This window comes from Etheostoma cragini, chromosome 16 (assembly GCF_013103735.1).
Source record: "Etheostoma cragini isolate CJK2018 chromosome 16, CSU_Ecrag_1.0, whole genome shotgun sequence".
Lineage (NCBI taxonomy): Eukaryota > Metazoa > Chordata > Actinopteri > Perciformes > Percidae > Etheostoma > Etheostoma cragini.
In genome coordinates, this window is record NC_048422.1 from 17,585,460 (window position 1) to 17,612,975 (window position 27,516).

At 38.9% G+C, this 27,516-nt stretch overlaps 1 protein-coding gene and 1 long non-coding RNA gene across 16 annotated transcripts in view; one reads left to right on the forward strand and one right to left on the reverse strand.

Annotated features, from left to right (window-relative positions):
• mapk10 (mitogen-activated protein kinase 10) overlaps window positions 1-27,500 on the reverse strand; it is a 31,665-nt gene extending 4,165 nt beyond the window's left edge. For 2 of the 15 annotated variants that reach the window (XM_034897140.1, XM_034897146.1), the window contains exons 1-13: window positions 26,292-26,608; window positions 16,845-16,916; window positions 15,326-15,495; window positions 11,063-11,192; window positions 10,538-10,596; window positions 9,938-10,076; window positions 9,504-9,669; window positions 8,466-8,537; window positions 4,745-4,927; window positions 2,332-2,456; window positions 1,543-1,569; window positions 808-871; window positions 577-654 (exon numbers count right to left, since the gene is read on the reverse strand). In XM_034897140.1, the coding sequence (XP_034753031.1) occupies window positions 577-654; window positions 808-871; window positions 1,543-1,569; window positions 2,332-2,456; window positions 4,745-4,927; window positions 8,466-8,537; window positions 9,504-9,669; window positions 9,938-10,076; window positions 10,538-10,596; window positions 11,063-11,192; window positions 15,326-15,495; window positions 16,845-16,916; window positions 26,292-26,366 (1,360 nt within the window). In that variant the 5' untranslated portion in view covers window positions 26,367-26,608. Of the gene's footprint in view, window positions 1-546; window positions 655-807; window positions 872-1,542; window positions 1,570-2,331; window positions 2,457-4,744; window positions 4,928-6,554; window positions 6,627-8,465; window positions 8,538-9,503; window positions 9,670-9,937; window positions 10,077-10,537; window positions 10,597-11,062; window positions 11,193-15,325; window positions 15,496-16,818; window positions 16,917-26,291; window positions 26,613-27,254 lie in introns of those variants that run through there. The other 13 variants (XM_034897147.1, XM_034897148.1, XM_034897143.1 and 10 more) reach the window with 10 other exon arrangements.
• LOC117959825 lies at window positions 6,930-25,810 on the forward strand. The gene is made up of 4 exons (XR_004660009.1): window positions 6,930-7,032; window positions 10,675-10,681; window positions 17,675-17,678; window positions 25,799-25,810. It is a non-coding gene; the product is annotated as an uncharacterized LOC117959825 (long non-coding RNA).
• Window positions 27,501-27,516: the final 16 nt, after the last annotated feature.

Sequence of the window (27,516 nt, forward strand, 5' to 3'; positions counted from 1 at the left end):
AAGCTATAGTGCATAGTGGCTGCCGCTTCTCGGCGTGTCCACATGATACACGCCTTCAATGACCCCCCCAACCCCTTCCTCCACACAGTTGCTAGTAGCAAAGGAGGACACAGAGGATTAAAAAAACATAATGGACTCTTCAGAAGAGGTAATTATCTTCACTTGAGTTTCTGCGTGGGATAGTAACCAAAGCCACACTCTTCACAGAGAGAGTTGTGTGGGGATGATATTTTTAATTCTCTTTGTAGCAACTCATTTGGCAATGGCTTGAATGTAACAGACGTTGATTAGTATCAAAACGTTATGCACTAAAGCTTTAAAGTGCTTACATCATCTGCCAATGAATATATAAAGAGGCAATAGCAATCACTGATTAGCTGTCCAACAATACCATTTATAAATACACTTGGAACAAACACAAAACAACATTTAAGTTTAAAAAAAAGAAAAAAAAGGAGATGCAAAAGACAGAGACACATGTCAACAACACGATATGTTTTTCTATTTACAAGTAAACTCCAGTAAGGTTATAGTAAATTCACTTACAGAGCGTTTAGGGTTATGCACTGAGAGTACCTGAAGGTGAAGGCTGTCCCTTCACAACGCCATTCTTCGTTCTCTCCTCAAAGTTCATCACCTCTTTGTAAATTAGTTCTGCCAAAGAGCAAAGAAAGGTCATTAAAACATACAAAGTGGTATATAACATGTATTGCTCATTGGTCTTCTGATATTGCCAGATCACACACTTTTGGTGATTTCCTGATAATGTACATTATTTGTTTTATGGTTTGAATAAGTAATTCTCACCTTTCCATTCGTCAATGGAGTGTTCTCTTTCATCCAGCTGCTTGTCGTAGATCTGAGGTGGAGGCTAAACGGGGGAGAGTACAAACATTTTCACAACCCGATCCCCAGGATTCATTATGGCTGATATCTCTGGATATCAAACGACTTGGATCCAAATTTACATTGAGAAACACATGAATTTGGCACTTTAACATGTGCTGTGTGTAGACAAAGACATGCCGGCGACAAAGTACACACATGTGGATTATGAAGAAAATAAATAATGTAAATGAAGGAAAAATAAACAGTTGAATACCAATACATTGTTTGCCACATACAGTATATCAAAATATTACAGAAAAATCAGGATTAACAGTGAGATCAGAATCTGGTGGGTTGTCCAGCTAAGATGTCTATGTCCTTCTCTACAGCCTTGTCATTTTTTCTAAACACAGATATGCTGTCTGGCACCCAGTCAACCCTTCTGATCCTGCACCATAATCTCACTGCAGGTGACAAGACCCCCAATAAACCTGTCTGATAGGACCTTGGAGGGACAGTTACATTCAGTAGCCACAGCAGGGCAGAAGTGACAGTTTATTTTCCTCAAACAATGATTTATCAAAATATGCATTCTTTCCTCTACAACGTGTACAGTATATTATGATTTGGTTAATGATTGACAACAGTGCTGAAACAAAAATGTCTCATTTAACCATCGCTTATTTTCTTTGATGTAGAGCGGTTGTTATTTACCATGGATATTTGGATGAGATCCCTGGCCTTCATCAGCATGAGATGACATTAGAGAAAGGGAAAACAGCAGAACATGTGTTGAAATTCCATATCATACATACCACATCAACTCTAACAACAATATCATCATTAAATCAACAACTAAACAACTTAGACAAGTGCACAGTCATGAAGTACTCTACAAATGAACTACAATGGAGGTGTGTCATGTGGTGTCTTTACAAAAAGCTACTATTAACCAGCAGGGTATTTACCGCTGGAATTCATCAGCTAGTCATGCACTCATTACTTAGATCTGTGTAACTTTATGGTGCTGCAGATGGCCTTTTCCCAATCTCACTGTCACCTCATACTAATGAGGCACTGATGAAGAAATTAGACTTCACCAAATAAACCAGGAAAACCACCACTCTTACATTACAAAACAGAACAGTGCATTATCAATAGCAGCAAAAGGAACTTTCTTTATCTAAGGAGTTGCAAAAACATGGGGGTTATTTTGCTGAACGTAAAAACTACTAAAGTTCAGATATAAAGAAAAAATGATAATGAGATGTGAAATATCATTTTTAAACACAATCATAAATACACTGATGCAGCAATTATCACTGACAGAACAGGCTGCAGTTTAAAATGTTATATTAGTGTTGTAAATCATTATAATTGCAGATTAATAAAAATTAGGGTAGTCATCATGATTCTTTTTTATATGCCAATGCAAATACAAAGTAAACAGTGCTGACCAATCAAAGACAGAGGAGAGAGGAGCTCTGCCAAAGGCCTACTCACCGCCTCCACCTCAGTCGGATCATACCACACGTTGATGTAGGGGTGCTGTAAGGCTTCGTCCACCGATATCCGTTTAGCCGGGTCGATGATCAGCATCTTTGACAGCAGGTCTCTGGCCTGGCTAGCTGTGATTTGAAGAAGAATTAAAACGTGGTGAAGATCGCGATGCAAGAAAATATTCCTCTATGCCACTAATGTGCCAAAAGAAAATTGGAACACATTCAGGCAGAAAAGGAGGACGAGAGAGAGAAGAGAGAGAAATGTCAGGATTTAAAGAGAATAATAAACAACAGCAGCTTGTCAAAGGAAACCAGAATCTCTCAAAGCCTTTATCACATGTAGATTAGCAAATGAACACAGCACCGAACACAGAGTGAGAGCTTTGGAACAGAGTATTTTGACTATTTATTTTGAATTATATGAGCAAAAATGGTAATGTCTATACTCATCTGCAACCCTTTATCCACCATCCAGATATCTCTGCCTTTTTGATCTAATTCAAGAGTCTGGCTTGTCCCATATTGTGTTGGTGCTGTTTGTTACAGTCTGATTCAATTTGAATAATGTTTGTAATCTAAAAAATGACCTGCTCCTGCTGGTGTCTCTCTAAATTTAGTTTTATAAAGACATCAGCACGGAGAATGAAGTGTATTTTTTCTTCTTTAAAAAAAACACAAAAAAGGCTTCTTCTTAACATTCAAAAGCATCAGCATCAGCAGTCGCTCAGTTGGTCAGTCTCTCTACCCTCAGGCTCTTTTGGACTCATCTGAAATGGAAAACCCTTAAAACACACAGCATCTCTCTCCTACATGCACTGACCCCATTATAAATAGCTCTACAGCAGCAAAGGACTGAAGAAACTGAACAGGGAAAGACAGATGAGCCGGGCGCACCCGCTGCATTTCCTCAGCATCAACACATCAATAACAAACGGATGACAAATCTGTAAAATGACTCCTCTATTGCTCTCCTTCCAACTTTCCTTGTTCCTTATCTATCTTTCTTCCCTCTGCCCTACAGTGCTGTCTGTCTGCCTCTTCCTCATGCAGTTCAAAAAATAACCAAAGCCCAAAAGACGCCTGCCTCAGTTCTTTTCACAGTACAAAACATATACTACAGCTGCATTCAACCCGGTCTCACACCCTCCCACACGCTCTCTCTAGATGCCTTTCCTTTAACCTTGTCACTCCAGCAGGGAGCAGCCAGAATACAAAAGTGATTCATGAGAATTTTACCAGACAGGAGCTTTGATGTTGGAGCTGGGTAGCCGAAAAAGCTTCTTTTTCTAAAAAAAATGAAAAATACTGGGAAGAGAAGTTGTACGTCTCACCGAGACAGAAGAATGAAATGATGTCTTGGTTAACCCTCTGCATAAGAACAGTCTCACAGAGAACCACAAAATGGGGTTTAAAAAGCACACTGAATGTAGAGGCCAGTAGAGGCAAAATCAAAATGTAAATTAAAGGTTTTTGGAGTTACAAGTTGAACAAAGAAACGTTTTGTTCCTTATTAAGGAAATAAACAAAAGTCTACAGACTAGCTGCTCTGCGAGGCTGTACTTAGGCACAGCGGTGCTTAAAAGCTAAATGCTAACATTAGCATGCTAACATACTCACCATGAAAATTGCTAGCATGATGATTAGCGTGTATGTTTACCATGTTCACCTGCTTACTTTAGAGTATTAGCATGCTAAAATCTGCTAGAACTAAACACAAAGCACAGCTGAGGCTGACGGTAATGTCATTCCTTTTGCAGGATTTTGGTCATAAACCATGATATGAAATGTCATATAAATCCATCTAATAATTGTAAAAATACTTCACTCAAAACAATCTGATAAATAAATTAATCTGTTTGTACTGCTAAAGTTGGTAGCACCTATCAGGTAAAAATATACACATATGCAACGCTTCTTATGTGTGAGATGTGCTATGAAGCAGAGGTAGTCAAAATTATAATAATAAATACATAATTATAATTTATTGAAACATTTAATGGACGTACAGTACATCAATCTTCTGTTATGGTTTATAGCAGGCATTGTGGTTTTAACAGGCCTCCCCAGGACTTGTGTGGTTTTTATTACAGTTGCTCTGCCACAACATAACTTTATCTCTCACAGGATATTTTGTCTGAAAGTGTTATTATGTCCTACATGGGAGATAAACTGTATATTTTTCCCACCTTATGTTTCAGGACTTCTGAGAAAAAATCCTATAAGTGATATCATGATGTAAATTATTACTTTTGTGAGATCTTGCTGTAAATACTGCAGAGCTTTACTGTACACGACAGAATCACACCACAGGGAGATACACAGACATGCAAAGGTTTTAAATCCAAATAATCAATCTGTCTGCAATCTCATAAAACGCATAAAATGCAGTTCATTCATGCAGCTCCAGTTCTCACCTTTGAGTTTGTTGTGCTCAGAGTCAGCAGGGAAAAGGCAGTCAGGGAAGAGCTTGGGAAAAGTGAGACCCGTGTACTTTGGCCGGTTCTCTACGTAGTTCCTCACTGTGGGCTGAAGCTTCTTCATGAAATCTGGTGAGGGTGTGCCTAGCTGCTCAATTACCTTGTTCCACTGGTCGATGTCTGGTGTGGTGGGTCAAGATTAAGGGAAACACACTTGGAATATGAAGCATGATGTTTGCCACAGTGACCACTCAGGTGCTACACCCACACAATACTATGTGTATTTAGGACAAGAAAAAAAAGGAAATGTTTTGAAATGTGATTTACTCATAAAAGGTTGGACTAATAATAACTATAGAGGCTGTGAGACCAAATAAAATTTAATAATAACTAAATAAAGAACTGGGTCTATTAGAAAGAGCAAACATCAGCAAAGATACAAAAAACATGCTAAAAAACATAATCACAAATTGTTATCAAGTTTTCATTTCTGATCTCATTTTTGTCTCATTAAGAAAAGAGAATTATGGGTCTCTGTATGCATCCGGGCTGGCACCATCATATTTATCTGATATGCTGGTTTTGCACGCTCCAGTCAGAGCACTCAGGTCCGCTGACCAGTTGCTTTTAGACTGTCCCAGAACCAGACTGAAAACCAGAGGGGACAGAGCTTTCTCGGTGGCAGGTCCTAAGCTCTGGAACTCTCTCCCTCTGAACATTAGAACAGCTTCCTCTATTGAGAGTTTTAAATCACTTTTAAAAAACCATATTTTTGCACTGGCTTTTAACACAAGCTGAGCTGTGACATTTTGTTGTTGTATTGACTTGAGCAAAGCTTTTTTAGTTGTTGTATTTTTGTTGTTTTTGGTATATTCAGTTTTAGATGTTTTTTTCCGGACATTTGTTATGCCCTTTTATTATGTTGTTATCTATAATTGTACAGCACTTTGGGCCGGTAGCGACTGTTTGTAAATGTGCTATATAAATAAACCTTGACCTTGACCTTGACCATCCAATCAATAGGCTACTTCCCTCACATCTATTACTTTTCTTTAATAAAAATGCATCCAGTTTTGTTGGGATTATTATTTTCTTAGCTTCCTGGGACTCAAAGATCTCCAGTGATCCATTGACCCATGTATCACATTCACTTTGGGTTTTGATGTATACTTTAAATGCATAATACCTGTATATTACCCTTACAATGTTGAGCTTACCTAAAAGCAAGAATGTGGTCAAAAAGAACAAACCTGCTAATAAACCTCCTGACAAGAACGTTTATGATTTGTCAATTAACAGGAGACATTTAGCACGAGGTTGTGTTTGTGTGTGTGCAAATATGGTTGTGGGGTGTGTCAGCTTGTGTTTCTTGTTGGCAACAAATACTTCCGCTCTTACCCCTCCACACTATGCAAATAACCCCCTCCCCTACCCCTGTTCTCACAGAGGGTGCCAGTTGAGGCTGTTAGCTGCCAGGGCCACCATAATGTCCCATTATTTCATCTCGCTGCAACGCCTCACACTTCCACCTCCTTTTTGTCTTGATTGAACATTGGCCATGATCCACCTGGTGCGCATTTTTTTATCTTCTTATGTTCTTATCCATGGCTCTTTAGGAAGTTGTTGGATTCCCTCAGACAGCTAGAGGTGATTTTCCACAGTGGGTCAAAGCCACAAAAGCATGATGCTCCACTGTGTTTGGTGTTATTCACGTCTTAAATCAGGGCATCATGCACCTGATCGCTACTGGTTTCTACAATATTCAGGTTTACATGTGAGACAGAGCGAGGGAGCATCAGAAGGATACGGTCAGTCCCAGGGAACAGCACTGTCCCTCTTATCACCTCTCCAAAGATGCAGCCGACTGACCACATGTCCACTGGGTTCAAACACACACACACACACACACACACACGGTACATGCACAAGCATGCACACAAACACACTTGCATTACATACATCTATTTAAAATCTTTGAACACTTCTACCTCCTAAATGACTTACATATAAGTACACGTAAATGCATTTTCTGAGTTTTAATCCTGAACCCCTGTGTTTCTTTTTGAATATTAAAATATTAAATATATTAATACATTAATATTTTGATATATTTTGTTGTATCTCTTTACAGTGTTGTAGTTTGTAGACGGTCCCTAAGCATTCGTCTTATTGTCGGTAGCGTTATTAGACCAAGGGAAAAAAGCTTCTGGAGGGGTGTTTGGCTCGAGGTCATGGTACAAAAGACCCTAGGGTGAAATTACTCCAAACCATGCATTTAACACACTGTTGTACTAAATGGCATCAAACACCCAGTCACCCTGAGGCTCACTGTGCTGTGACCTGTGTAGACACACTGCTCTTCCATATCATCATTTGAGAGACACTCAGGAAGGTGCCGATAACTTCAGCCAGGTCAATACTTCAGGTCGAAAAGTCTATGAAGTAAATCAAGATAAGCAACGGCAGGGTACCAGCCCAGAAACTGATCAACAAGCAGAAGATTAACAAAAGGTGTGCATGACTACTGTTCATTGAGCTACAGTAAGAAAGAATGGGGTGTTATGTGATAAGAATTTCAGTTTGTTGTGAGAGCAGAGAGAGAGGGAGAGAGCTGGTGCAGAGCTCATTGCAGGGCTTTTCTAGTTCTCCAGAGCATTAATCTTTCAGGATCTACGTGTTCAGGGATGTAGCGACCACAGTATTAGACACCTGCAGACACAAAAGGCTTATCTGCCTCTGATCATTGTAGTAAAATCATAGTTTTACAGAATGAGGCTGGTGATATTTGTCAACAAATTCCATGACAAATCCAAATTCCTTTAACATATTTACATTATTTCTACCTTGCATCATACTATTATTGACACTTACCCATAATGACAGCTTTCTCGTTTTCTCAGTCTACACCTTTACTCTTTTAACTTCCCCACACCACCAGAAGGGTTCATCTAAGCGGCTATTAAACCCATGTTCAAAATGAAAACACAAATCCTTCATTATCTATCCACTAAATGATTACTAATTGTTTCTGACTCACATATGTTGACAACCTCAGATGCACTTCACATGTGCACACATGCACAAACTCTGCACGGTGACTATTTATCTAACTCCATTATTCTAAAAGAACTCATTTTTGGGGATGCAATCACAGCCCCCTCACTGCAGGAGAACCATCCAGGTAGCACTGACAAAATCACTCTGATTATTAAGAGACAAAGAGAAAGAACTTCCCTCTTGCCAATATTATAAAACCGAATAGAGCTTATGATTCACGTGGACTGACTTGAGAACAAGATTGTATAATGCTTATTATATGATGTTATTGAAGGATAAATTAAAAATGTTAAAAAGAGGATCAGATGAAATTGTTGGTATAAAGACAACCAGATGTGAGTGTGGTTTAGTTCACCTCAGTAACATACAGAGAACATCAGGCCAGAATGATCCTCCAAGTTAATGTAACTGGCCAAAATACAATGTGAAAAGCAGACAAACCTGTAGCTACTATTTCATTTACTCCAATCTCTCAAATAACTCGACTCAAAGAGTGGTTTAAAAACCCGTTGAATTCATCTTGAGTCAGACATGTGAAACCCAACATGGAAGGTTGTATTTAAAAAAAAAAGAATAATGGATTTTTAAATAACTTCTTCTATGCACAGCAAACATAACCCCAATGAACAAAAATAGTGTTACCATCAGATAACAAGGATACAGTCCCGCCCAGGGAAGAGGATTTTGTGGCGCACCATTTCTCCCATAATGCACCCCACGGACCATATATCCACTGCACGCATAGAGGTGACAGTAAGACAGAGAAGGAGCAAAAGAAAAAGAGAGGAAGGCAAAGGTTAGTGTTAGACACATCAAGCTTTCTGGGAAAAGCAAGTGAGGGAGAAGTTATAAGTGAGGAGCATGAAGAACGTGAATGAAATACAAACATAGAGCAGAAGAAGAGCGAAATAAAGAGCGAAAAGCTGTGCCTAATTAGCGGCGGAATATTCTTAAAGTCTGCATGCTTCTATCCACAGGAGGAATATGGCTAATGATGAGTCATTGCTTAGCCTGACATTCAGTCACATGTCTGATGTTCTGGGGGCTTTTAATCAGTGACTCATAACGCCAACACTTGAATTCACTTTAGCTCATTTGAAAAGTGCGACTCAACCATATTTGTTTCACAGATACAGTAGGTTGGGGTCATTAATGGGTAACATTTGAGTAAATTTACTGTATATTTATTTTTTTACTGATCATTAGTGCTCATGAAAAGAAAAACACTGCTCCTTTTTTGTGCTACAATCAGAAGTTCATTCACGTTGTGTTTTACTGCAAATTATACTGCAGGTACGTACATACTCACATAGACGCGCTGCTGCTATACTGTCAACTACCTCTAAAAAATGACTTTGTAACACAATTGCTTCAAAAGTTTTATAACTGTTGGTTCCCAGTCTGTATTAACTTCAGTTTTTCCTCTTTGCGGCAGCAGCAAGACAGTAAATGAGTGCAGTTTTGAGGATACTGACAATAACTCCATATAAATCATTTAGTGATGTACTCTTTAAGCAAAGACTGCTATACAAACACTATTCCATCTGTGTGTGTTCTTTTTTGACTGTGGAAAAGTGGATGTTAGACTTTTTGTTTGCATTAATAAAGAGAGCAAATAAAATACGTTTTTGTCCTGTCAATTTCTTTGTCAATTTGATCCATGCAAGATCAAACACAATCAATGATGGCAAATTCTCACCGTTCTCTTTGTATCCCATGCCCAGGATAACCTCTGGGGCTCTGTAGTATCTAGTCACCACATAAGGGGTCATCATGAAGCTGGTGCCAGCAGTCCTGGCCAGACCAAAGTCCAGGATTTTCAGGGTGCAGTCTGACTTCACCACTATATTGCTTGGTTTGAGATCCTGGAGATGTGAAAAGGACTGGTGTGAGAATCTACATTTATGGGATTTACAAACCATCTTTTCTGTTGACAGGTTTCAATGATTTCTGCTATTTGACATGAAAATTGGCTATGAGTTAAAAAAGGAGAATTGACATATATGTAGTACATATTTACAGTATATATACTCTCAAAACTTTCCATGTCAATACCTGCTTGTGTTAGTGCAATTTGGATCAGAGTTACCTGCAACTGTAAACAGTGAAAATTGAGAGGTCTTGCTTTCCTACCCTGTGAATAATTCCGGCTGAGTGCAGATGTTTGATACCACACAGCATCTGGTAGAGCAGGTAGGACATTCTCTCATGGTCAAGTTCCATCTGAATCACCTGGCACAAGTTGGCATCCATCAGCTCCATCACTAGGTACCTGAGAAAAGGTTTTATTAACCTGTGAGTGGTTGACAGACTAGTATTTGATGAGTTAGCTGTTTACTAAAGTAATTTGAAAACTACAGCTTTCAGTGGTCATCCTGAACTAAGCATTCCTCTACCACTTGAAATAGGTACAACCAAGACACATGAGTCCCGCTACAGTAGTTTGTACCTATTTCTAAATGTGAATGCACTCTCATTTATCATTCAGTCTCAGCAGGATACTTTCGGCAGTCTTGAGTTACACCTACAGTTCTTCACTGACGACACTGACTACAGCAGTTGTGTTCTTACAACTGCAGGTGTGAAGGAGTTATAAGCATACAATTCAGAACAGAATCAGTTCCCTACTTTCCCTGCTGTCATTTGAAGTAACTTCTCTTTTCCTGTTGTGTGGGCTAAATCATTAATTTTCATGGAAATGTAATTATGCAAGAAAGGATTTAGTATACTCACACATCCTGGAATTCCTCTAATGATTTCTGTGGTGTGAAGACATTTAATAAACTAATAATCTGAAAGAGAGAAGAGCAGGGAGAGGATCAACATCTAGCAGTCACAGTAAATATACACTAAGTTACGGCAAGGGACAGGGAGATGGTAATGACCCTGGTGAATGACACTGCTGAGTAAACCGAACAAGTGGGTTGGAACAAAAAAGTGTCAAAAAACATGGAGGAGAGAAACAAAGAGACGGAGAACACGAATGGAGCTCGAACTGCGGCACTGGAGATTGCATTCATGCCTTGAAGTGTTCTCTGTTTCACTCTCCTGCCAGTTCGGTACATTTCTCGAGGCATCGAATTTAGCACAGTCACAATTTTGCCGTGGCTCGTCTCCTTTTTGTAGAGAAGGGATTTGTCAAGAACTAAAAATAGACACTGAATGGGGAATAGTTCAAAACTTTGCTTCATTCTGAGAATGGATACAGTTTTATTCTTCCTGCATTCCCTCCTGTCACACCTCAGCTCAATCACTTACATTTTTGTGATTGACACATTTCATGAGCACCAACTCCCGGTATGCCCTCTTGGCATGGGTCTGGTTCTGGAAGGGTCTGCTCAGCTTCTTGATGGCTACATTTCTGTCCAGGACAGCATCATAGCCCGCACTGCAGACCAAAAAAAACGTAGATATCAATGGTAACATTTTTGTTAGTATTCATGGCCGGATGAATCACTTTGCACAATGCTGTGACAATCCACCCTGAATGCCATTGGTCACAACAAAATATCCAACAAAGCAAACACTCATAGGAAAAGACAACAGATGTTTTAAAGTCATGATGTTATCTGAAAACATTTTTCTCCAAGGGTATGATCTTCTCAGTAACAAGAAAACAATGAAATCGTTCAGTGTGAATGTTAACAGGAAAATAGCATTAGCATTTCTTCAGCAATTAAAGAAAGAGTTAGCAAATAAAAGCGGATTTAACCTAAATGATGTGACTACAAGCTAGCCGTGGGGGCAACCAAATTGAAATACTGTTTGACTACTACCGAGTCGGTTCTCCTGTTCTTCCCATTCTGCTGACATTGCATGAATGCAGCACAACACTCCAGGAAGTCACTTGATTGTCATCAAGCTAACCGTGGAACTGGTTTAAAGAAATCATCCAATAAAATCTGGTTGAGTTTGTTTCAAAGCAACATAGCAGTAAATTCAATGTGGTTTAGTTCATCTCCGTAACATACAGATAGCATCACTGTCTCTCCAACCTTTTCCCAAAATGTCAAACTATTCCTTTAATTCCAAATGTAACCATTCAGATGCTACAGCCTACTATAAACACGGACTTGTCCCATATCCATTAACAGAATTATACTTAATAGTGTGATCTGTTTCCTGTTTTATTTTGGTATTTAGGCTTTGTGCTTCCCTGGTCTTGTGCCAGATCATTGTGTTGTTTTTCAGAAGTAGGTTTTTGCCTGCTGCGTTCAGGTCCCCTTTAGTTGGTGTAAACTGTGTTGTTTTTTTTTTTGCTTAATAAATCCTCAAGCTCAAACTTTATCCTGCATGCTCTGTGCTTTTGGGTCCTCAAATTCCCGAGTCATGACACATGCTTGGTGTTGTTGTTTTATAAACAACAACAAATAGCGTTATGAAGGGTAATAGAGGGGGAACTGTAAATGTAAATGTTTTCTTTTTTACATTGTGGCTCAAACTATTTTGGAGGTCATTACGGCAGCGTGAGTTATTTGCTTACTCAACACAATCCCAACCCTAAGAATGTTTTGTTTGTTTGTAGATTTATGTTAGTTTTCAATGAAAAGCAGTATCTAGACGGGAAAATACAGCCATAAAGATGCCATGCACATCACATTCTCAGCTACAGTATATCTGAGAATGCGCCTTTTCTGATAAACTCTCCCTAAAATATGCTAGAAATTGAGTTTCAATGCTGTATGCAGGCTTACTGCAGCCATAATCAAAATGACACTGTGTGTGGGTTTGTGTATAGCTGGGTGGGATACAACTGGCTCGTCATTTCTCTTGAGACTGCAGGCCAGGGATGATGTGTGACCATGGAAACAGTGGAGCTTTTCATAAAAGCATTGATTCCAATAGGGATTTAAGCCTGTGATCACTTTTCTGGTGAGTGAAAGATGATGTCATGATAAGCTACACTACTTAAAGCCTTCATCCCTTCTAAGATGCTTCTGAAAGCTTATCATGACCAAGCACACAAGTCATAAGGGCAGAAATGTGTACAGATTGGGGTGTTGGTGGCCGACGACATTGGCGGAGTGAGTCTGAGCCGGCCGGTAATACAAGTGTTTCCTCATTAACATCTTCTCAGGCCTTACAGGGGCAAGACACTTCTCAATGCATAAGAAAAGCAGAATGAATAATTACTGCACTCACTGTTTATAACGTTTTGGATAACTTCCTTTTTTAAATGTGTATTGTAATTTACATGCAAGCTGTTGTGGGCGCATGTATGTTATAACTGTTGGTGGAAAGGAATTCTACTCTGACCAAAATCAGCCCAATGTTTACCTAGTAACACCTGATACCTGATGATAATGCACAGTAAGCAAGGCACTCTAATCATTTTATCATCCCATTAAGACAAAATCATTCTTCCAACATAAATTCACATGTCATGGTTGGCTTGTCGTGTGCTGTTGATGTGCTTGTTAACATCTAAATACGACTATTTCCATAGTGTGTCCTGTTTGATCTCTAGTCTTTTAGGGTTTTATAAGTTTTGATCCGGGTAATGTCACAGATGACAGCTGTGGGCAGACCTAAGCAGCACACAGAAGATCAGGTTAAATTAGATTTGCACTCTCTCCCTGCCATCTATCTCTACAATATCCTTCAAATGGGCACAATTCCAGCATTAGCAGTTATAGCCTGCCCAAGCTCCTTTGCAAATGCACAAAATTGCTTTGGAGCATAAGGAGAGAAGGTTCTGAGGGCATGGGAAAAAAAGAAAGCACTATGAAAAAAGGGCGAACGGAGGGGAAGGGGGTTTAGAGTCTTGAGAGCCAGTGATTCTTTAAACACTACATAAGAAACGTAGATATAAAGCATGTCAACTTGGCTCATCCCATGGTGGCGTCTCTGAGTCAGGGATATGACCACAGTGACACTGCATTACCATAAATATAACTTATATTTGCTTGGTCTTTTGACAACGACTGTAAGATGCATTGCTTTAAGTGGAGCCTTGGCAGCGGCACCACTGCATTCTGACATGGCAGGCGTGAGATGAATTACAATGAATACAAGCTCTCGCTGCAATCCGGATTAAGGACTCGTGTAGGTGCCCATCCTGTTCTTCCCTTACAGTTTACACATCCATATTCTTCACAAAAGATATGTCATCAGCTCATGACAGGAGAGGAGATGAGTCTATAAGCGGCCATGCACTCCACATTTAATACTTAATGTTAACTTTAACAATCCTTAATATTCACACACACACACACACACATGCACACAAAAACACATACATTATGTAGAGATGTCAGAGCAAGGGGGCTGCCTCACAAGATGGCGCCCTAAGCAGTTTTGGGTTCAGTGACTTTGGGTGCAACTGCAGTGCCCAGGAGGTATCTACTGCAGTGCCCAGGAGGTATCTATCCAGCTTCCTGTCCGAACTTTATACTTGGGACTTGAACCGGCAACTCTCCGGTCCGCACAGATTGAGCTACTAATGAACTGAACTAGCTAATGCCAAAAATCTACTAAATATAGAGATTGCAATTGTTAGTTAATTTTCAATATACTGAGTATATTTTTGATATTTATCAGAGAAACACTACTGATATTTTGACACTTTTTTAAAGTAGTAGCAGCAATAATCTTTCATTTTTACTTTAATTTTCTTGTTGGCTTATTTATTATTTACCCTTCTAACCCTTTAAATTCTAGTATAAAATAAATATATCACTTTTTAATCAGTTCATAAGGTGTGTTTAGGTGCTCTGCTTCAAAATGTCAGCCAGTCAGTTAGTCACAATCGAAATTTACCAAAACCACCAGAGAGAGATTCTTTCCATCTTTCTTTAACCACTGAATTACTGCCATTTTCCTGAATTTGTTTTGGGGAAACAAACACATGACTACTTCATGACTTTTTGGTTTAGCTAAAGCCTAGTCAGTACATTTATTTTTAATGTGTTAATTACAAGTAAATTCACAGAAATAATTGAAGCTGACATAGTTAAACATAATTTGTGTTTCTCTTAACTAATTGTGATCTAAAATATACCTGTTCACCAGCTTCAGAAACTATTATTATACAGCTTTATCAAAGGCACCTCTATCCTAAAATGATCCCTTAAAGAAATAAGTAAACAGATTTCTACATTCACAATTTTACATTGAGCTGATTCATTCTCTTTCATGTTGTTCATCACAACAATTCTGCAAATATGAGTCATGCTGCATGCTGTGCTCTCAGATGTTATGTTTGGTCAGGCAAAATGGAAACACATCACTGTTTCAGGAGAACTGGGAACATGACTTTTGCATTGCCAAATCAATCATGGAAACTTCATACAATTTCCTAAATCACATTTTGTAGTCCTTCACTCATGCAACAGTCAAAACAATAAGCAGAGATTCTTCTCCCTTAATAATCTCCCCAAAAAATAAACTAAAATACAATTAGAAAAAAAACTAATAGGCATATTAGGTACTCAAACATTAAATGCTACATTAAAAAACACATCAAATAGCATGACATGATATAAAACAAGGTAAAAAAGAAACACACAGCTGAGTACCTACCAGACAATTCCCTGAGCTCCAGAGCCGATGGCCTTTAAATTCTGGTAACGTTTTAAAACTGTGAAGGTGGAGTCTCCCACTTCCACACTGTAGAACTGGTTGTCCACTTTGCTTTTGCTCATGTTGTAATGTTTGGCGATATATGACACATCCACTTGTTTTCCAAAACCCTACACGGGACAAACACAACAGAAAGACTCAAGATGTTTGTGATGATGCAGAAGATGAATGTGTTTTCTTACCAATAAAACCTCTAGACGGGAAACATCGATTTGTACAATAACATTAAAATTCATATCGTACATTTTATTTTGTGAAGTGAGTATTGGTAAATCATCAACCATCAATAAACCAGTTACAACAGTCAATATCTATTTAGTTGCTGCCATTGCCTATTATCGATTCCTTTCCTGCATTTAATGAATATATTTTGGTATTTTTCCAAACAACAAATAGGTGTGTGTTACGGGATAAAAGGTCAAACTGGGAAGGTAGAATAAATAGGACAGGACATACAGTGAGTTTACACTTACACTGTCTCCATGCAGAAAGGTAAACCTTATAATAGACATGTAATGGTGTTAGTGCTACTAATGTCTTTGCTGTATTCACAAAACTAAAGACATTATTTTTTTATGACTGTGCACACAATAATAATCAGGCTATAATTACTTGGGCAGAGCAGTCAAACAAACAAACTACAAAAATATCAGGTAATTACAGACTGGGTAATTATAACACAGCACTGAGGGGAACAAGTTTGAAACATTTCCCACAGACGCCATGAAAAATGTATATATATGATGTAATACATTAAAATTCATAGCAAGTCAACCAAACCTGTGATCTGATTATTTGACTACAGTGGTCTGCAGCCTTTACTGTATGCCCATCTATGGTGGCATTTAAACATCACACATTACGCATGCATGTGTAACGCAGACATCCCATGAAAAACATGCTAATAATTTGAGCTACAGCGGAATAGCCTGTAGCACACCACGCAGTCCTTACACACGCAGACTTGTGGTATGTACTATACAGTTTATGAAATGACGGATGGAAGTCTTCGTTTCCACTGTCACAACTCAAGAGGAGACGGGCGATCACGCTTCAGTTAGTAAGCCACTTCTCTGTTTTGTCTTAAGTTGAGGTCTCAGTGTCAGATAAACACTCGAGGTGTTGAACTTAGAGGAAAATCAGGTCTACCTGAATTATTTTTAGCTTTGCATGAAATTAATTATAAACGCAAGGCTCCAAACTCTTTACCTTCTGAAAAAAGAAACGTCCACTAGAGCTCCTAATCACAAGTGGAACCCATTTTGAGATTCACTTTAACAGGATTATGCTCCTTAATATATTTCTTCTTTAGATGAAATGTCTTTTAAGTAAAGCTGTTCTGAAGTTTTCTTTTTCTTTTTACATACAGAGACACAACAACACCACAACATATAGAGAAATGAAGGGGACAGGGAAGTGAATGAGTGCCCTACCTTTTTTACCTGTAAGGAACACACACCTGACAAAACGCTATCTTTACATCCAGGATGGGTTGGCTGCAGTTATATAAGAAATGTCTGCTCATAAATACCTGGAAGACACAAACAGAGGAGAAACAGAGTCAATGTGTGTACATTCATCTACATCTGGATCCATCCTGAATCCCCTGCAACACATCACAGATCGTTTACATTACAGCAGTTTTGTTCAAAGTTTTTCTGAGTAAAGACGTATTGTGCACAGTGAAGGAATATTTGTTGTGGCCGTGGTGCTTACAACCTCTCCTGGTGTGGAATTGAACTCACTGCTGTGTTCTCTCTACTCTGTCCCCATCAGTGTCAATAAGAGTGAGAAAAACAAGTCGTCTCACTAATGTAATCAATTCTTCATCAGAGTATGATATAGCATGGCTACAATGACCAAAGTCTGTGTGTTTAAAGATGCTCTTTTGACTTGGGTAAAAAAAAAGACCTGAATACATTTGGCGCCATCAAGGAGGGAAAGAAAATATGGTCATGTTTGTTGATAACTTCCTGGTAAGCTGAAGCTTAATATTTCCCCTCCTCATACTCCTCTTTACCTGCAGATAAGCTGATATCATAACATGATGTCAACATGTCACTACTTTCCGTATCCTTTTTCTTCATTTTCTTTTACGTATCTTATGCTAAGCTAAGCTGCAGCTTCATATTCAGCATATAGATATGAAAGGGATTTTGATCTTCTCATCTAATTCTCAGCATCAAAGGCAATACGCTTGTTTAAAGAAATGTAGAACTATTCCTTTAAAAAAAAAAAACAGAAAGCTTTAACATGTATCCCTTTCAAAGTGTTAATTCAAGTAATGAGATCTGTGACATTTGGGTTGCGCAACTCCCTAAATTAGTGAATGATTTTAATCTTATTACCACAAATACATATAAATAGAGTTCAGTCAACAGCCAAAATAATATACATTTCTCCTGTCCTCCTCTTTGACATTGTAAGCACTTTTCCAGACTCACACTTTTTCACTTGGACGCTAAACTCATTAACCCCTTCAACCTTCGGGGGACATGTGAGTTTATTTAGACATGGAGAAGAACTGCATGCAGTTTTATTAAGTTATATTTAATGTAATACTGCTATCGCACACAAAGCAAGATTTCAAAGCGCTTGTACCACCAGACATTGCATTTGCATAAAAAGTAGTATGGCAAGTGTTGGCAAAGCTGTGAAAGAGCAGCTAGTGAGTCAATTTGGATTAAATGTAGATTTGCAAATTTTCTGACGCTTTTTTGTTGGCAGTTCAGTTCAAAAGATTGCATTAGAGAACAACAATGACACTCACATTAAGCAGGAGCTAGATGGGCTGCAGTTATCGCTCACAATGACTCTGGCTTCAAGGGTTTTCCCGGTGTGCTAATCATCTCTGAATAAATTGATATGTGATGTTTATGTAGGCCCTGAAAGTATTAAAAAAAGTGATTTTAATTGGCCTAGCAAGAGTGGTCGGGTGGTAATTAACCACCGGCAAATGTCCCCAAATGGTTTGGCATCTCTCACAAAACCTAGAAAAGCAGTTGAAAGGATATGGGTTTGCAATTTGCTCTCAGGAGGTAAATCTAGAACTTATGGGACAGAAACGTATCACTTAGCTCCACCAGTCCTTTAATAATGTCACAGGTAAGGCTTTAGTGTCTGCTAAATCCAAAGGGAGCAGGGCAGCGTTAAAAAAGTGATGTGGGATACAAAGTGTGTGTGGGATTTCTGATTTGGCCCATTTGGGCCAAGCTTTTTCTCTACCACTGTTACCATATTCCAAGCTATTGGAAGATTCGGATTCACTAAAGTGGCTGTATGACTAGAACAATAATAATTATATAAAGACTGAAATGAGAGTAAACAGGTATGTAGAATGTGAGACATGATGCACAGGGATAGGAAAGGTTATAAGAAAAGGTTAAAGATGTGATTTTTTAGTGCGTCCATATCCAGAATTTGCAATCCATCAAACCAATGTTGTAATTTCCCATCAGAGCTGTATGTTGCATGTGTAACATGACAAACATCCCTGCCACCACATTAACTAGCACAATATTTGCGATTAATCTAACAGATCAACACTGAAATAAACCCTGCCACCTAGCCAGCTACATCTCTGCCGCTTTAATCTTTAGCCATCTGTCTACACAACATATTAAACCTCTCACTTGGCCAAAATGTTTTGTGATCCAGCAGCACACTTTAATAATTCAAGCATCACCAGGATCATCTCTAAAGATTATGTTAGGCTGGGTGGGCAAACTAGTTAGCACTATAGTTCATACACCTCCACCGGACAAACATATTTGGTTTGTGGTTTTCTCTTTATTTCACAATACAGTCTGATTATATCCCTGTAAAACACCTAAACAAATTAGGAAATCGGTCATAATGTTGCTAAATTGTAACTTACACATTTGGTGTCTGAATTGTACTGTTTTTATGTTAATTAAAGAAAGAATCAAACCATCAGAAGTAATTCCAAATGTTCATCCAAATGTTCGTTTAATCATTTTTGTACATTTATATGAAACAAAGTTTCAGAGTTTTTTTATATTTTGACAATTTCTGCCAATTTGGACTGGGTCTTTCAGACTCACTAGTATGTGGTAGATTATTTCCGATGAGATGTCAAACAGTAAAGGTTTGACCTTTAAATAGGGGAGCTGAACCGTAAAACTTTGCTGCATCTCAACTGGATGAAGACTATAAACAATTTACCTTGCTGCTGTCGGTTTCGAAAATGTACACACTAACAATAAGTCAGGAAGCGGGGAATGTCATACTGTTAAAAAACAACAACGAATTAATTGATGTAATTATCGGAAACGTTTAATCACGAAAATGTGACAAAAATGACTAATCAAATCATACTACAGTTATGTTTTCCCTTTGTGCAACTGACAGCAGATCCTGTGCTTGTTTGTTCAACCCACTGACCAGAATCTGCTGATAGTGGTCAAGGTTAAGGAGCTGCTCTGCTTATAGCAAACACTACACTCATCACCATTCCTTAAAATTCCCATAAATCATTGTAACTGCTATATGCCCCATCAGGACCAGCTAATGCCAGGTGATTGAGAGGTTGAATTTGTTTTGTATAGTCCAGTTTATTCGAAGCAGGTGGTACAAGAAATTATTTACAATTCACATAAATTTTCAATAAACTTAACAAACTACCTAAACATGCAAACTATGAGCATGGTTTGCTATGTTTATAAACATATTTCAGCTGAGCATGTACAGTAGACTTCGGAAGTCCTGCCATTAACACTGTGATGGACTGTCAAAGACTGGGAGTTGAGTGTTTAGTGGTGAGGCTGCGTTAGTAGCAGAGGGTGTGGTAGGTCAGAATCAGTGTAAAACTAATAGTTGAAGCTGTGACAAAACTAAAGCTGATCTACCGCTTATCTAAGTTTTCCTAACTTCACAGGTCTTGTCAGTGCTACTGCATTGTTGCAATTGCTTGGAAACTCTATTGTAAACTATAGCTTTGTATTGGTTTAAGTGCCAGCTAATTACATTTAGGCAATAATGAATAAATCCATTTTTTTGTGCTATTTATTTAAAAAAAGTAGCCACATTTTCAACATTCCGTACTTGTTTGATAACTTGGTTCCACCGACACAATTTGTTTGGTACTCAAATAGTATTGAATTTCCGTTTCCAGCCCTATTCAAAAGAAAAGAAAGATGACATTGTGGCTTGATCTTCAGAGAAAGAAATCAGGGGAATATCCTGCCGTCAAATAACTTTTGCATGAGGTGAACATCAACTGCAATTTCTTAAAAGTTTCCCCCTCATGTACACAGCTCCTGACGCTTACTCAAGAGCGTTGCTTGGTGTTGCATCAGTGTTCCCGCAGGATGTACAGGAGTTCTATAGATTTAAAAAAAATTGCCAATTTGTAGCAGTCAGTCAGCTGCGTTCCCTTCTTCATGTCTCATAGTGTATTCTGAATATACCAGCTTGTGATCTCAAATTAAAACCTGTTTAAGAAATAACTAAGAGGCTGTGCCAAAGCAACACACTCATAGTCTCTCTCTCACGCAAACCCTTTCAGACACAAATGTGTTGCACAATTACAAAAGGTTGGGTCTGTTACACCGATGAGAGGACTGTTATTACTGTAAAAAAGAACTAAAAAACTAAAGAATGAAACAGAAAAGGCGAGAGCAGTGCTTTCAATTGTCTTGAAGGGGCTACTGCATAATACTGACACAGTAGACCATTTATCTCTAGTGCTGCATAGCCACGATGATGCTGATTTGTGCTGGTGTGTGTGTGTGTGTGTGTGTGTGTGTGTGTGTGTGTGTGTGTGTGTGTGTGTGTGTTTGTGAGTGTGTGTGTGTGTGTGTGTGTGTGTGTGTTCTGCAGTTGTGGCTGGTCTTTGGTGGATCCTGGGCATTCTGTTACATGCGCTCTCATGGGCAACAACAATGCCTCAGGCAAACCAATGATCACACTGCATACTGGGTCCAGTTGTACAGCAGTTGCTCTTAATCCCAGCACGATCTACTGTGGGTTTTTTGTTTTTTGTTTCACCTGCAAGTTTACAGCGCATGCCTTTGCAACAAAGGTGCATGTGACCCTCTGATTAGATAGTTGGAGGACAATGATTGAGATACTATTATATATTGCACGTATTGTATGTAGTATGCACTACTTACAGTTTATGCTGCTTTCACATACTCACACCAGACAAATTGCTTACATTAGTTACTTTTGTGTTATTAAATAGCTGACTTGATTATATTATTGTTACTATTGAATATGATGTATTTATTCAGTAACCGCCAGGGTTGGTGGCCTTGCAACCATATTGCCAGCAGTTTGTTGACTCTTCCGTTCCTTGTGCCAAGGAGGAGATATTGTTGCTGTCAGAAATTCCCGATATCTCCGTCTCAAAGGCCAACATGAACGGTTTCACCCACTCAGCTTGTATTTATGGTCTGAAGATTGATGTGAATGCAGCATTATCAAAAGACCTATCAAGCACAGATGTAACTAATCACATTAACAATGGCTGCATTCCATTTAGGCGTCCTAGAGACAGGTGCCTGCTGTAGCCTATTTTCAAAGCAGATATTTTGACTTCTAGGAGTTTAAGTGTTCCAGTCAGGCAAACCACTGAGTCTATTGTGGGTCTATTGTGCATACATAGAATGGAGCTAAAATTCATGTTGTCAGTTATAAACATGCAATATTTCTGGGATGATTAAAATGTTTGGAGAAAAAAAAGTTTGTTGGTGATTAAACAGAACACGCCATGTGTGACAAGTTAGATCAACCACAACATGACAACATCAGAAGCAACAGACCCTACAATAAAATTCAAACCACCCATTTAAAGATTTTACATAGCTAGGTGTGCTAGCCTAAAAAGTTGGGGTTCTGTGAATGTGGTAAACACAATGACATAAAAAAAAAATAAGACTAACATGTTATATGGATTGGTGCAAATTATGAATGTTCAATCTATTTATAACAGCTGGCATAAAATGCTTACAGCATTGGTGTGGGTTTTTTCAGCTTTGGCAAAGCAGGAGTATCAGCCCATTCATCTGGGTTTAACACCTGCACACTATTATTTAATGACAGAATATGAGATAATTATTGTAGTGTGTCAAGAGAGTCCATTTCATTACTTGTTGAAGAAGTGAAGCTTTCACATTCCATAGGCAAATTCTTGTGACGGAAAGGTGTGTTCGACTAGTAGTTAATTTCATAGAAACACTGGTAGTGAAATATCCCATGAAAACATTTTATATAAATTCCTGAAAAAACAGGAACATCCCATTTTACAGAATGTTTCTGACTCAGCATAGCCCACAGTATTGTATACAGAAAGCCAAGTCATATTTGTGTGTGCTAGGATTTAAGGTGAGTTATAGACAATGTTTTATATCTGCATTAAATAGGTTGATTGACTGCTTTAGAACCAGAGGATTACTGGCCTGAACACCAGTGTTATTGTTTCCTGTGGTATCCATCTTTGTTTTCTCTCCTCCCACCACTCGTCTTCCCTCTGTCATGCGTTTTGTGAATGTCGCACCACCACATCCTCCATCTATAGTTGTCATTCTTCCCTCCATCCTCAACACTGATGAGAGCCTGCGTTCTCCCTTTTCCTGCCTTTCTTTTGTCCCTCCCTCGCTCCAACCATTCCTGCTCCCAGGCTCCCAGCCTTGCTGCTACCGTCTCCCCTCCCCCTCCCTCGGAGCTCCATTGTGAGTGCTTGGTTCAGCAGCCTCAGCCTCTCCTGCAGTATGCCTTGCCTTGCCTTTACTGTGCAGCCGGAGCCAAACGCAGTACAGCCTCCTATTTGGGCTCAGGGGAGGGGAAGGGAAGCACTTCAAACTGCAGATACAGCCAGGAAAAGAAGACAGCACCGGCTCCCAAGCTCATCTACATACTGCGAATCTGAATGTTGTCCTGAAATCTTATTGATTTCTTTCTATACAGCTAAAAACATGTGTACTATCTGTCCATGTTTGTGTTTGTTGTCTCACTCACATTCCTTGATTCACTCATAGTAAACAACAGACATGTTACCTGAAAAAAAGCTCACTCTGCACTTTTCCGATAAGCCGCATGGTAGCAACACATGCAGCTTTGACAGGTGCATGAGCACATTCAACAGATTTACAGCTTTTCTTACAGAATCTGAAATTCATTAGGTAAAGGAAAAAGGCCAAAGCATTTTACTGAAACCACTGTGCCTTTTGTAAAACAACCTACTAAATATGTTGATAACACATAACAAGTTAGAACTATTTCATTTGACATGATCACAGAGCTATCCTGATGCCGTGGTTGCAGTAGAGACTGTTTTCTGAAATAGAGCACTGCTGCAAAAGTATGTCCATCCTTTGATATGCTTTGCCACATCTTTTACATGATGCATTCATATTCGTGATACACCGATGAGAGGACTTATATGTGCATACTCACGACAAACTGGATTATGAATTTGCCTTTAGCTTAAGCAGTGTTTAATGACACCAATCTTAAATGAGGAATGTTTGGTGATACAAGGCTGTTTTTCTGCATTGTATTTAGCCTGGAATTACTACCCTCTCTAAAATCCTTTGATGGCCTCTGCGTTGCCTCAATGCCCGACCCTTGGTGACTCTTAAGTCTCTTCACAGATGTGCTGCAAGCAGATTGGGACACAATCTAACACAGCTTAAAGTATTGCACTCAGCTATCTGCTGAACAAATAAAAGCAAAATAAAAGCTGCATATTTGTCAGATCAAATTCAATTATGTAACTGTGCATCTCACTCTGCAGGCACATTTCCCTGTTGGTCTGGCCTGTAGTGGGAAGCAATGCAACAGCCTCAGGGAATCAACTTTCGTGCAGCAATAATTTCATTTTATTTATTAGAACAAGACTGTATTTCCCCACCCAAAGCTATCAGCTTTAAATACAGTCAGATAAAACATTATTTGTCCCTTACAGTTATAATAATTATGTGCATTTTAATGCCAGCAGTCACAATCATAAAAGCATTAAGAAGCTCATTTTGATCGACGTCAAGCGGGGTATGTTAAACTCAATTGCATAAGAATTTATAATATTGTGTCACTGTTTCTTCTTGTAATATCTATGTTGGCTTAATAATATGAACCAAACATTATAACAGGGATGGTGAGAAACTAACTCCTGCTCATGCAAGCACAATCATATTTAAGATGTTGTTATTCCCTCAAAAAGGTGGTGCTGATTCTCCTCACCCCACACATACATTTACTTCTCTCAAACTTCCTTTTTCTCAACCAAATTAGATGTCTATCTTCTTTTTTCCCTCCTTGTTTGGTTTTGTATCATGACACAACTGTTAACTCTTCTAATGACACCTGTGACCTTCCATATAATCATGAGAACCATGGCAGAATGGCCCCGATAAGACTGATGAGGACATTTAAGTAATTGATTGTCAGCGAGAATTGTGTTGGAACGTCTCACATTCAGCCTCTTTAAACCTCAGCAGCTAGCATGAAAACTGGACTGGTATTTCATTATTTGTCTTTTGTTGTTGTTGTCGGTTGCGCTCTTTTCTCTTGAAAGCATGATATGATAGATCATGCTGGTATGGATGTTTCTAATTCCTTTAGTTGAAATTAAGATGCTGACCTGTTCTGTTACCATCATCCAGGGACTACCGGAACACCAGAATTCATGCAAATCCTGTAGGCTATTCTTTCAACCACTTCACTCTAGTTAAGCCATTTCCTTCAATGATTAGCTAATAATAATAAAAAATATTAGTTGGAAACAATTTATAATAAACAATTAGTTGTTAATGTCTTTTTCTTTTAAGTAAAAATTCCCAACATTTCCTATAATGTCAGCTTCTTAAATGTAAATTGAATATTTTGGGGTTTTGGTCTGTTGGTTTGACAAAACAATACATCTGTTGGACATTTTAACTATTCCATATACATGAACAGACCAAACAGATAATCAATTATCCAGAAAAATAATCAGCTGTTTAATTAATAGTTAGTATAATCGTTAGTTGTTGCCCTGTTTCCTTAGTTTGCAACCCTACCGTTATCTTGTCTTAATACATTGCTTTATTTTGTTACACAACAAGGGATTAGTACACCAATGGCCTGAAATCTGCAAAACCAAAATGTAATCAAAATGCAAGAATAATCTACTGCAAGATAACATTGCTCTGCTGTTGACTATTTCTATTGATGATTCGCCCTTGGATAAACAAGCTGCCTACCTAAAATACTATATGACCAAATATCATTTTGTGGAGACCTGCAGTGGCTACCAAATAAAACATAGTGTTTGATTAACTGGAGCTACTTTAGCATTTCAGCAGAAATATTAAAATACTATTCGTGATTTGCCACAAGCTGATGAGGATGATGCTGATGATGTGGTGATAATGATGATGATGATGATGAGGAGGATGAGAATGAAGAGAGGTAATGTGATCATAGTTATCTATTAAATCACTCTCTTCAGCCACTGCAGAGACACCAGTAAAAGCTTTGTTTAATTGTTAAGCGTGTTCCCTGCAGCACTTTCACAAGCATGGAAGCCTGCTCCTAAATAATTCATCACCCAAGGTCACAGCGCTGAAACCTCTCTCTCTCTCTTCTGTCCTGTACGTTTAGAGTTTGTTGTGACTCCTTTAAACCTTCACTGACGGCACAGGAGAACACCTGTATTTAGTCCATCACCACGGGCATGCATAAAACAAGTATACCAAAAGAAAGAGAAAGTTAAAAATAAAAGTCAAATAACCATATCTGTTGTTTGTGCTCACAAATACAGAAGCAAGAAAGCTCAGTTGATGCAACACACTCCCTGTACTTGTACCTGTGCAAACAGCATAACAGGCAAGGTGGGTTCATAGTGAAATGAAATGGCTTTCCATGTGCAGAAGAATGCCCAAAACCAATGAAAATAAATTACCTTCCTCTGTGGCTGCGTCTTTTTTAATCCAATGTGTCGTGCACAGAATATAACCCACATTAGGGTGGACAACATACCATCCCCTCTGCGTTATGAGTTCAGTGTTAATGACAAAGCCTCCAGAAATTACCTTCACCTTCCCTTAATTAGTACCACTCACACATTCAAGGCGCCAGTATTTTAAAAACCACCACTGAGAAAACAAAATATGTATATTAATCAATAAATCACCATTCATTCCAACTGTTTGCCTGAGAACATCTGCTTTTCTAGCACTTATGGTGGATCTGAGGCTGGTCCCATATTCCTGATGAAGTAGTGACGGCCTGCATAATGCACAAGGTGCGCAGCTGACTTCTGAGGGGGAGGAGGGACAAACTCTGCTGTAAGCCCTACAGTATGAAGCCCATGTAATCCTTGTGTTTTGAAGAGTATCGTCCATTTGCACCACCCCTGCATTTTTAATAAAAAAGCATAACGTTCTTCATAACAGTGTTTATTCACCCTAAGACCATGCAGTCCAAGTATTTGGATATGGTTCACAGACACAAATGGTGCATATTTCAGAGTCAGATTATTAAATAACAAAGAGAAGCAGCCTGGATAAGAGCCTAATATGTGATGTTATTATTAACCTCCATTAAGGGACAAACTAATGATACAGCTCTGTGATATAAGTCTATTGTAGGATGCCTGTGTGGATGGACAACAATTCGTCAGGTCAGGTCTAACGCCATAATGAAATCCCCGCACAGTGCTGCTAGTTGTTATAAAACAACACCGTGGTGAATGTATCAAGATGGGGTTCATTTTTTTCGTTTGTGTGTCGCTGTCTCTTTCCCAGCGAGGCATCGCTAGTGGACTTCATTAACCTTCCCTTCCGATCAATATTCATCACTCCACCCTGGAGGCAGCTAGGGTGCAAGCATCGCATCCACATAAAACAAACCCACCCGGCCTTACCATTCCGTGCCAGCTGATGACGATCCCAGTCCGGTGACAGTCCTTTTTCAAAACATCCCGATTAGAAACATTGCGGTGACCATAGCTAAAAGCTGACTTTAAACTTGCATAAAGATGGCGAAGAGGTGAGGAGAAACAAATACTCAAAACAAGACGATGAGGAAAGAAAAGAAGCAGGGATGGACGGAACCGAGGTTTGCTGATGCTGGCTGTACCATTGTGGACCAACGATAGCAGAGAAGGGGAGGAGGGGGGGGGGGGG